The sequence below is a fragment of the Anomaloglossus baeobatrachus genome, chromosome 7, assembly GCF_048569485.1.
Source record: "Anomaloglossus baeobatrachus isolate aAnoBae1 chromosome 7, aAnoBae1.hap1, whole genome shotgun sequence".
NCBI lineage: Eukaryota > Metazoa > Chordata > Amphibia > Anura > Aromobatidae > Anomaloglossus > Anomaloglossus baeobatrachus.
In genome coordinates this window covers 297,789,229-297,801,304 of record NC_134359.1, presented here as the reverse complement: position 1 = coordinate 297,801,304, position 12,076 = coordinate 297,789,229, and the positions used below count along the sequence as shown (strand labels likewise).

At 46.6% G+C, this 12,076-nt stretch overlaps 1 protein-coding gene across 1 annotated transcript in view; it reads left to right on the top strand.

The window, feature by feature from the left end:
- The first annotated feature begins 671 nt into the window (after window positions 1-671).
- The window catches only part of LOC142246485 (uncharacterized), an 82,044-nt gene continuing 70,639 nt past the window's right edge, over window positions 672-12,076 (top strand). Inside the window, exon 1 of the mRNA XM_075319547.1 lies at window positions 672-829. Coding sequence (XP_075175662.1) covers window positions 739-829 — 91 coding nt within the window. The 5' untranslated portion in view covers window positions 672-738. The remainder of the gene's footprint in view (window positions 830-12,076) is intronic.

The following is a 12,076-nucleotide window of genomic DNA, read 5'->3' as shown; positions in this document are numbered from 1 at the left end:
AACATCAAGACACTGCTAAATAAAATTTAAACAAACACAATGAAAAAAGAAAAAAAAAGGAACACATAGAATTTTAGAAAGAGTTAAGGTAATAGAAATATTTAATAAAATTATAGCGGTTATTTACTATTTATTGGAAAAATAGCAAAAAATTATTATTTTTCTTAAATTTAATTGTCGAACTATGTGTGTGTGTAAAGGGACATATGAAATCATTATTTTAATGTCCAAAACGCATGTTTTCTGCACATATAAAGCAGGTAAAACGCAGGAATTTGAAGGAATCTTGGTTTTTGCAACTTCTCATTGACTTCAATGTTAGCAAAACGCACCCAAAATGGCAAAAACAATTGACATGTTGCTTCTTTGAATGCATGGTTTTTGCCAGAAAATATGTAAATTCGCAGATGCGTTTACAAACGCAAAGTGGGGTCGGAAAAATCACAAATGCGATTGAAATGGCTGGAAAATGAAAACGCAAGCATTTTGGCATAAAAAAGGTGCTTCTCAAAACGCACCCAAAAAGCACCTGAAAAGCAGGTAAAAACGCAAAGTGGGGCCCTAGCCTAAATGTGCAGGGTTGATGTGGAGCGATGTGAAAGGGACGAAAAAAAAAATGCTGGAACCTCTGCCGGTTCAGAGGAGCAACCATGGGAAATCTTGGAATGTGTTTTCCGGGAATGAAGCTGCTTTCACTTTCACATTGAGGAACGGGCAGGGTCTGAGTCTGCAGAGAATATGAAGCTTTGTGAAGAGCGGAGAAGGGGACATATACATGACGGTGCCGGCATCATGCGAGCGACCACCCTGCTGCTGCTCCTGCACACATGTGAGTGTTACTGTCCCTTATTGCCTCTTTATATGCCGTGTATGAGCTCCTGCAGCCGCAGCCCCACCCTCCCCCGCTCTCTGCTTTGTCTGCATTATTTGCACAGGATTATTTATGACATCTTATCTACAATAAAACAAATCTGTACATGGATTGCTCATAAGTATGTCAATATGTTGTAGAATAATGGATTGAATTTGATTGACTTTTTTCTTCTTCAATCTTGTTCATTTATTTTGTGACACAAGACGGCAGCTGCATCTTGTGCATTATTCCCAGGGCAGCATGAAACAGGTGAAAGTTATAGCTCTGCTACATCTAAGTCATCCACTTGTTGATAGCCCTTATTATTCGTACTAGAAGGTGGCCCGATTCTACGCATCGGGTATTCTAGAATTTACGTATTGTGTAGTTAAATGTATGCTTTTTGTTATATATATAGATGTTGTTGTGTGTAGTTACCAAGTGTTTGTGTAGGGCGCTGTACATGTTCTGGGTGTTGTCTGGGTGTTGTGTTGTGTGTGTAGCGTTGTTTGTGGAGTGCTGTGTGTCTGTAGTGTTGTGTGTGTGTGTTGCGCGGTTTGTGTGGGTGTGGGGTGTGTGTGTGTGTTTTGGGGGGAGGTATGTTTTGTGCAATGTGTGTGTGTTGCGTGGTATGTGCGTATATTTGTGTGTGCCGCGGTGTTTGTGTGTTGAGTGTTGTGTGTGTGCGGCGTTGTCTGTGTGTGTGGGTGTCTGTGTAGGGCAGTGTTTGTGGTTCCCAGTGTGTGTGTGGTGTGTTGTGCAGTGCGCGCGTGTGTGTGTGTGTATGTTTTGGGGGGAGGTGTGCACCCCCCATCGTGCTCCATCCCCCATGCTGCGCACCCCCCATCGTGCTCCATCCCCCATGCTGCACACCCCCCATCGTGCTCCATCCCCCATGCTGCGCACCCCCCATCGTGCTCCATCCCCCATGCTGCGCACCCCCCATCGTGCTCCATCCCCCATGCTGCGCAACCCCCATTGTGCTCCATCCCCCATGCTGCGCATTCCCCATCGTGCTCCATCCCCCATGCTGCGCACTCCCAAACGTGCTCCATCCCCCATGCTGCGCACTCCCAACCGTGCTCCATCCCCCATGCTGCGCACTCCCAACCGTGCTCCATCCCCCATGCTGCGCACTCCCCATCGTGCTCCATCCCCCATGCTGCGCACTCCCCATCGTGCTCCATCCCCCATGCTGCGCACTCCCCATCGTGCTCCATCCCCCATGCTGCGCACTCCTCATCGTGCTCCATCCCCCATGCTGCGCACTCCCCATCGTGCTCCATCCCCCATGCTGCGCACTCCCCATCGTGCTCCATCCACCATGCTGCTCACTCCCCATCGTGCTGCGCACTCCCCATCGTGCTCCATCCCCCATGCTGCGCAGTCCCCATCGTGCTCCATCCCCCATGCTGCGCACTCCCCATCGTGCTGCACAGTCACACATCAGACAGTATACATGCACACATCTGATCGCATACACTTACCCCACTTCTGCCTGTGCCCTCCGGTGGGCGGTCCCAGCAGCTGTGCTGCACACAGTGCTCCTCTCTCTTCTGCCGACACGCACACACCCGATCGCATACACGCACACACCCGATCGCATACACGCACACACCCGATCGCATACACGCACACACACATTGACGATATTGCACATACGCGCTCACACTCACAACATCCGGAGATACCACATGCTTCCGGCCATGTGATCCTCCAGCAGGTCCTGGAAGGTCACTGCAGCACAGTATCGCCGCCGAGAAGCAAGCGATATCTCCGGATGCTGTGAGTGTGTGGATGCGATCTGATGTGTGTGTGAGGTGTGTGTGAGAGTGAGTGTGATCTGATGTGTGTGTGTGTGTGTGTGTGTGTGTTCCGCCGCTGCAGGACCTTGATGCGCTCACCTGGGAGCCGGTGTACGTTGGTAACCATGCTATACAATATTACTCGATGTGTACCATGGTTACCATCGTACCCCGCCCCCCCGCTCGCACGGGAGCCCACACCAGTGTACGCCGTCAACCCCAGCAATGCGAGAGTATGTGTCGGCTGGGTTGGCGGCGTACGCTGATGTGGGCTCCCGGAGGTACAGCACTTACCTGGGAGTCGGGGCTCCTGTCGGTTCGGGGAATGCGTGCGGGGGGCGGGGCCAGAGCGAGCGTGCAATGCGTGAGGGGGGGGGCGGGGCGTGGCCGAGTTGCCAATGCGTGCAGGGGGCCGGGGCGAGAGGCCAATCCGTGTGGGGGGCGGAGCCTGGGCGAGCGGCCAATTCGTGCGGGGGGGCGGAGCCGAGGCGAGCGGAAAATCCGTGCGGGGGGCGGAGCCGAGGCGAGCGGCCAATGAGACGCTTGTCGCGGTAAGGACACAATTTTGGAGCAAGACAGACAGACAGACAGACAGAATAAGGAAATTATATATATAGATAATCCCCGAAAATAATCCCTGGCAGGAATTTACGGCCTTTTCGGAGTACGGCTGAAAGGGAACCTTTCAGCAGAATTTTCGCAATTAAACTAACAGATTCCCCCTCTGCAGCTCCTGGGCTGCGTTATGGAAAGGTTTTTGTTGCTATTGTGCCCCCTTTCAGACCTAAATAAACACTTTATAAATTCTTACCTTTTTGTATGCAAATGTTGTTTTATGGTAACGGGGGCGGGCTGTATTTCGTCCGTTATTCGCCCTCCTGCCGCTGGTTGCCATACCCCATTGCTCATTTACATACATGAGGACGCCTCCCTCATGTAACTTTGCCCAGTGGCACTATCGCGGGACTGAGCAGTGTGCAAAGCGTGAACGCTGGTGAGGTGATTGCGCAGGCGCGAGATTATGGGCGGCGCTGTGATTGTCATCAGCAACGTCATCCAAGTACCCGCCCATAATCTCGTGCCCGCGCTTTTCCCTCTGCCTCCACCGTTATGCGCAAGCGCTGGACATATCAACCACGTTAAATATTACCCATCTTTCCCTGGAGCAGGAAATAGATGGGAGGAGCAGGTAACGTGGTTGATATGGCCAGCGCTTGCGCATAACGGTGGACAGGTTCCCTTTAACTCAAAAATAAGCTCTAGTTGCGGGTCAATAATGAAGTGTCCGTGCAGCTAAAAAAAAAAATAAAGAATACTGCATGACACTTCATTAGAGAAAGCGAACACTCCCCAAAACCCCCCAAAAGAAGACAGACCCCACAATTGTCCTCACCAGATCCATATCAGGATTCTGTGGAACGCGAGGACCTGTGGTGGAACGCATTGAGGACCTGCAGTGGAACACACACACACACTGATACTGAACTGCTCCGGGGACCTGGAATGCAGTGGAACTGAGGACCTGCGGGGGAACACATCGATGCATTCCACTGCAGGTCCTTGATGCGTTCCACCGCTAATCCTCCTGTTCCACAGCGCCCCAGGTCCCCATGCTGGCCGGAAGCAGTACAGTATCACTGGATGTTTGTGTGTGTTACTGTGATCTGATGTGGGTGTTTGGGTGTGTGTATGTGTGTGCCAGTCGGAAGCAGTACAGTATCACTGGATGTTTGTGTGTGTTACTGTGATCTGATGTGTGTGTTTGGGTGTGTGTATGTGTGTGCCAGTCGGAAGCAGTACAGTATCACTGGATGTTTGTGTGTGTTACTGTGATCTGATGTGTGTGTTTGGGTGTGTGTATGTGTGTGCCAGTCGGAAGCAGTACAGTATCACTGGATGTTTGTGAGTGTTACTGTGATCTGATGTGTGTGTTTGGGTGTGTGTATGTGTGTGCCAGTCGGAAGCAGTACAGTATCACTGGATGTTTTTGTTTGTTACTGTGATCTGATGTGTGTATGACTGCCAGTTGGAAGCATAGGAGGACCGCTGTGGAGCACAGAAGGACCTGCTGGGAGCGCCCGCTGTGGATCACAAGAGGACATGGGAGCAATGCAGATGTCCTGGGTCTGATAAGTATAATTTGCATGGGGCTTCTGCCTTTTTGAAGTGTAAACTTATCCCCAACTCGTGTTTCCACAAAAATAAACCCTATAGCAGTAGAGACACGACAGTGGGGCGAGACGAGGGTTTCAGAGAAATAGGGCTTCAAACGGGAATCAGAGTATAGAGGAGCTGTGTGTTCTTTCGCGACTTATACCTGGTGTTTTGTGTATTAAAAATGCTGGGGGGGATAAAGTGGGAATAAAAGAGGGTGGGTTAAGACAAGGGGGGGTAAATGGGTAAGGCGAATTTACTCTTGTTCAAATGTTAGACATATTGTAATGATTCTGAAAAATGTAATAAAATTTGTGTTTAAAAAAAAAAACACCCTACCTCGAAAAGAAGCCTAGCGCATTTTTCGGGGCAAAAAATAATATAAGACCGTCTCTTATTTTCGAGGAAACACGGGTATGTATCATGATGACGTGAAATCATTATACACGTGCGTCCTTCATATAGCAGTCATCCTGAGGTTCGTCGTCCTTTCATGTTGGCAGGGCATGTTTAGGGTAGTTTAATATCAGTTTTATGCAGAAAAATGTTTTTTTGCGCTAGTCTTAAGAGGGCTTTACATGCTACGATTTTGCTACAGCGATCTCGTTGGGGTCACGGATTTTGTGACGCACATCCGGCCGCTGTAGCGATCTCGTTGTGAGTGACTCCTAGGAGCGATTTTGGATCGTTACAAAAACGTCCAAAATCACTCCTCGTTGACATGGGGGTCCGCTCCCAATTATCGATACTATTGCTGGGGCGAAGTTGATCCTCGCCCCTGCGGCAGCACACATCGCTATGTGTGACGCCGCAGGAACGAGGATCATCTCCTTACCTGCCTCCGGTCACAATGCGGAAGGAAAGAGGTGGGCGGGATGTTACATCCCGCTCATCTCCGCCTCTCCGCTATCATTGGGCGGTCGCTTAGTGACGTTGGTGTGACGCCAAACGGACCGCCCCCTTAGAAAGGAGGCGGTTCGCCGGTCACAGCGACGTCGAAGGTCATGTAAGTACGTGTGACGGGGGTGCGCGATTTTGTGCGCGACGGACAGCGATATGCCCGTCGCGCACAAACGAAAGGGGCGGGTCTCATGCTAGCGATATCGGGTCGGATATCGCAGCATCTAAAGCCACCCTTAGTCGATATCCCCCATACTAATTCACTTATTCATCTAACATTGGTACAATCGAGGCTCATTCTGTAAATCCAAACATCTCTTTATTAAGTAATCAGGCATAGCGGAGATATCCTAATACTATTACATAGTATATATATATATATATATATATATATCTATGGTGCTTTGAAAAAGTATTCATACCCTTTGCCCTTAAACGTTTCCACATTTTTTTCATGTTACGCCCACAAATGAAATGTATTTTGTTGGGATTTTATGTGATACCAACACTACGTACAAGTACTTGTGAAGTGTAAAGGAAATTGTACCTGATTTTCTGAAGTACTGACTCCGGGGGCTGAATACTAATGCACTGCACAATTTTCAGATTTATATTTTAAAAATATTTAGAACGCCCGGTATCATTTCTTTTACACATCACAGATAGTTGCTACTTTGTGCTTTTACATCACAAAATAAAAATAAAATACTATATTTTTTGGATTATGAGACACACTTTTCCTGGCAAAAATTTGGGAGGGAAATGAGGGGTGCGTCTTAGAATCCGATTGTAGCTTACTGGGGGGAGGGGGGGGTGGAAAATAGTGGTAACAGGAGGCAGGGGTAATGCTGCGGGCACTGTGAGGCAGAGAAAACATCCAGGAATGTAGCTTACTGTGGGGGTAAGAATTGGGTTGTGCGCTGCGCTGTTGTGCGCTGGAAAAGAGCGTAATAGGGTCTTACCCAGTAAAAAGTAATGGAAATAATAAGGGAATGTACTCACCTTATTGGGTTGTGTATCACACTACCAGAAATAAAGCCTGTAACCAGCTGCTGCAGAGTCCACGTGCTGAAGAAGTCAAAGATCACTTGGGAACACTGTAAATGTGGGACTGTTACTGCGCTGCTGGCGATACGACACATCCAGGAGAGGTATAATGCAAGGTGGTTTAATTCAATGCGTTTCATAATGTAATCCCACTTCTTCATCAGGAAATCCACCAGGGTCATTCTGGTGGATTTCCTGATGAAGTGGGGTTGCACTTCGAAATGCGTTAAATTAAACCACCTTGCATTATACCTCTCCTGGATGTATCGTATCTCCAGCAGCGCAGTAACAGTTCCACATTTAGGCTATGTGTCCACGAGGAAAGTGTCTTGCGGTTATATCTGCAGGACATTCCGCAGGAGCTCCCAGAAAACCGCAGCACAACTTTGTCTGTTTCAATGCTGCGGTTTTATTGTGGAATGTCCTGCGGGTTACACTTCAAAACGCGTTGAATGAAACCACCTTGCATTATACCTTTCCTGGATGTATCATATCTCCAGCAGCGCAGTAACAGTTCCACATTTAGGCTATTTGCCCACGAGGAGAGTGTCTTGCGGATATATCCGCAGGACATTCCGCAGGAGCTCCTAGAAAACCGCAGCACAACTTTGTCTGTTTCAATGCTGCAGTTGTATTGCGGACTGTCCTGCGGAAATACTGCGGTCATTCTGCATTGAGGATACAGTACCATACCTTCGGCACTGCATCCTCAATGCAGAACAAGTGCTGAGTGATCGGGGAGTTCATACTTACCTCCATCAGGCAGAACTTCACTCTCCCCCGCCGTGTCTGTCTGCACATTGCAGAAGAAGGTGGGCGGGCCTGAACTAGCTCTGGCTGTAACATGACCGGAGCTCGTGCAGGCCCCGCCCACCTCCTGCTCCCCGCTCCTGGCTCCACTGCGCTCCTCTACACTAGAGGAAGTGACTCCGGTGTCTTCTATCAAGACAGGTAAGTATGGGATTGTGCGGAAAAATACGCAGGAATAATTGACATGCTGCAGATTTTTCCGCAGGGAAATCCACATTATTTCCGCTGTGGAAAAAAACGCAGCATGGGCACAGCAGTTCCAAAATACCAGAGAAATGGCTGGGGACTCGCTGTACTGCGGATTTTTTAAAAATCCGCGGAATTTCCGCAGCGTGGGCACATAGCCTTACAGTGTTCCCGAGTGATCTTTGGCCCCCCCAGTAAGACACCACCAGATTAGAAGACTGACTCCATTTTTTTTTACCTTTTATTTTCCTCTATATTTGGGGTGCGTCTTATAATCCAATGCGTCTTATAGAACGAAAAATACACATTTTACGTTTGAGGGTGTAACTTGAAAAAATGTGTTAATGTCCACGGGGTATGAATACGCTTTCAAGGCTCTGTAGTTATACAGAAATAGAACCATCAATAAAATGTCATACAGGAGTTTTAAAAAAATTGTTTAAAAGAACAGAGAGTCCTCAGTGGTTGATACCTTTTAATGGCTAACTGAAAAGATGGTAATAATTGCAAGCTTTCGAGACTACTCAGGTCTCTTCATCAGGCATGGTATAACACAAAATCTGAAGAGTCACGTATTTATACACAACAGGACTTAGAGTAGTGCAGTAAAAAAAAAAAAAAAAAAAAAAAGGAAAAAAAAAAAAAAGAACAAGTTATATATATATAAGTTTTTTTTTTTCCTTTTTTTTTTTTTTTTTTTTTTACTGCACTATTCTAAGTCCTGTTGTGTATAAATACGTGACTCTTCAGATTTTGTGTTATACCATGCCTGATGAAGAGACCTGAGTAGTCTCGAAAGCTTGCAATTATTACCATCTTTTCAGTTAGCCATTAAAAGGTATCAACCACTGAGGACTCTCTGTTCTTTTAAACAATTTTTTTATCTCTACTGGCTAACACGGTACAAAGATATATTTTACTTGTATACAGGAGTTTTATAAGTTATCCAACTTTCTTTTCTGAAACTATAAGTTCAAAGGTCATAAATTATTGATCAATATTTCTTCCATATCAAGTATTTACGGCATTCAAGATCTCTGCTTGAAGTCACTGAATGGGAATTGTCATGGTTTAATTCTATGGATTAACAGGTCGCCGTTGTATACCGCGCGGGTGCAGGATCTGTGCCCAGCCCTGCAGCTTCATCGTATGACCAGAGAAGGTTTTATAACCTGTAAATCCACTGCTGGAGGTCGGCAGAAAACCCCTTCTGTGGGAACTTCACCCACGCGAAGTTGTGAAAGAGTTAAATGAGAGACAATTGCGTCACATGTCGGTGCAGCTGTAGGGAGGGGTCCCATATCTCAGGCTGAATACTGGGCCAGAGCCAGAGCTCTCCAAGTAAAAGGAGCTGTTCAGCGTATACAATGTCTAACCCCCTACTGTAATAATGAGTATTTTTCTCCATTGCATATATTGTAATAATTTGGGGTCAAAGGCAGCAGCTTTCTGGACTATAGGGGATTTTTTTTGGTGCTGGGTGACAACTAAACTGGATATAAAATAATGGTAATCCAAAGGAAATTACTTTATCCACTTCACAAGTGTCATAAAAAGAATGAAAACAAAAACTTGACCCATACAAAGGGTGCCACCTCACTTCTTGGCTAGGTTCACATTTCCGTTGTTTTGCATCAGTCACATGCGTTGCTTGACGCATGTGACTAATGCGTTGTACAACGGATGGCAAAGAACAGAATTCATTGTCGGACTCCGTTGTGTGCGAGGGGTGGAGTGAGGGGTGGGTGGAGCAGAGCGAGGCCGTGGCGCTGAGGACGTCAGTGCCGCGGTCTGCATGGCTGGGGACAGGTGAGTGTGTGTGTGTACATGCCGAGTGCGAGAGGGGGCGGAACCGAGCGGGGAAGTGTCGGGCTCCCTGCACACGTAGCCACGGTAAATATTGGGTAACTAAGCAAAGCACTTTGCTTGGTTACCCGATATTTACCTTCGTTACCAGCTTACACCGCTTAGCACTGGCTCCCTGCACACATAACCTGGGTAAATATCGGGTAACTAGGCAAAGCGCACTGCTTATTAACCCGATGTGTATCCTGGTTACGTGTGCAGGAAGCCAGAGAGAGCATGCGCAGCGAAATCCTACGGATTGCGCTGCTCAAAAAACATTACAGGCTGCGTTCCTTCCGCCCGGCGGTCAGTCGTTCCACGACTGATCAGTCGAGCAGAGGATGCAACGCAGCATCATCAGTCACAATCCGCCGCTCATACAAATCTATGGGAACAACGGAATCCGCTAAATTGATTCCGTTGTTTACCAGAGCGGCGGATTGTGACTGATACAAATTAACGGAAGTGTGAACCTAGGCTAACTGGTCGCTAAGCCAGGAGCTCCTACAAGTCCCTCCTGGCTGCCAGTAGACCACCTGTCCATCTTCAATAGGTCCACTGTTCACCTACTTTTAGGTTCCCTTCTTCGGGAGCCAGATTGAGTGTGAGTCATGTCCTTTTCAGTGTGTGTGCGTGCGTGCGTGCGTCGCTCTCTAGCCTCCTGTAGCCTCACGCCATTACATTTACAACAAGTTAAAAGAAAAAGGTTTTGGTACCGTGTTAGCCAGTTGAAAAATTATTGATTGCTCTAATTTTGTTTCTCTCACTGAGAGCAATCAATAAATTTACAGCAAGGAGACCCTACACCGTGCATCCTCCTCACATACAGGGTAGACCCCTCCTCTGCCTTCACAGTGAGTTAAAGAGGTTGTCAGCTCTTACATAAAATATAGCTGGGAAGAAGCCATGATAAGAAAAGAACACAAACAACGCATTGCCCCAAGCTCCAGCGTTACCCCTCCGATGGCCTCCTCTTGGCCAGTAGAGAGGATTTCCTGAACAGCGTGACGGTGGGGCCATTTTTTTTTTTTATAAATTTGACTTTCCACCACTAATTTTGACGTAAGAGTGGAAAACCCCTGTAAGTATCGGACTAGGCTCAAAAAACAAAGACTGACAAAGAAACCTCCCCCCACCCCGTCCTGTATACATTATCGCCCCATATAATAATAAAATAGCAGCAATGCACATTGTTGACATTTGTCTTTGGTAATGTCTTGTCCTAATCCCTTAATCATGAAAACTACACAATAAAGAAAATAAAAGTAAAAGAAACGCACAAGCACAGGGCAGGGATGAGTGTGCGCTTAAAATCTTTACAAAATCCAGTATAACTGAAAATACCTCAATACTGTCACCAAATGGTGATCAAAAAAGAGGCGCTGTGCAGACTATACAAGAAAAATAAGTTTTGATCAGACGCATTAAAGGAGATGTCCAGTGTCAGAAGAAAAATCTGCAGGCAGTCTATATAGCTGCAAACTACAGGATCGATACAGTGTGTGACATGCCCACTGTCATGATCCCCGTGTCGATGGATGGTCACATGACCATGTTTATGCGATTTGCATACTTGAGTACGGTGCTGCACTTCTTTTTTTGTTCAGGGAAGCCAGATGAGATAAGTCAGCATATGACAGAAAGTAACAAATCCCATATATACGGGAATCTTGACAGTGAACATATCACACAATTCGGCAGTCTGCAGTCACATAGAGCGCGTAGAGTTTTCTTCTGAGACCAGACAGCGATTCCATCCAGTCATATACTCTAAGTGGATTTATGTGTAGACATTTCACATGCATACAACTCTCCGCCTGATGAAGGGTACATTACCCGAAACATTGCCATACTTCACCTTGCAGTGTAAATAATTTTTTTTTAGGATATGAGGGAATAAAAATAAAAAGCATTACAAAAAATCGTTCCTTTTTACGCCTATTCTTGGTGCGCTATTTCTTTATATAATATTCATTTTCTGATTAATTAGGGAGTAACGTGCTCTTATCCCCTGGAATAAGAACCCAATCTCTTCTGGAACCTGCGCGCACCGACTTCATACGGCCCCCCTATAATGCAATCACTAGAGGCTGATTAGTGACTGTGTCATCACTAATATAGAGAAAAAATTGACGCATTTTTGGTATCACCGGAATCGGACTGACGTGGATAATCCCGTTTCCAGGTCAATTTTTCCGCACTATGGACGCTATAAAAACAAAACCTAAAAAAATCAATGGCGGAATTGCATTTTTTTCCCCCAATATTTCTTTCCACCTGCAATTTTGTTCCTGTGTTTCTGTACATTCTGCGGTAAAACACAAGCCCTCAAACGACTGGGTTGATGGTAAAAAATTAGGGCTCTTGAAGGTGAGGAAAATACAAAAGCTCAAAAACAAAAAAAACCCAAACCTGGCCTTACATGCTAAAAGGCTTAAAGCAGCCGGGAACATTTATGGCTTTATATAAAAGCCTA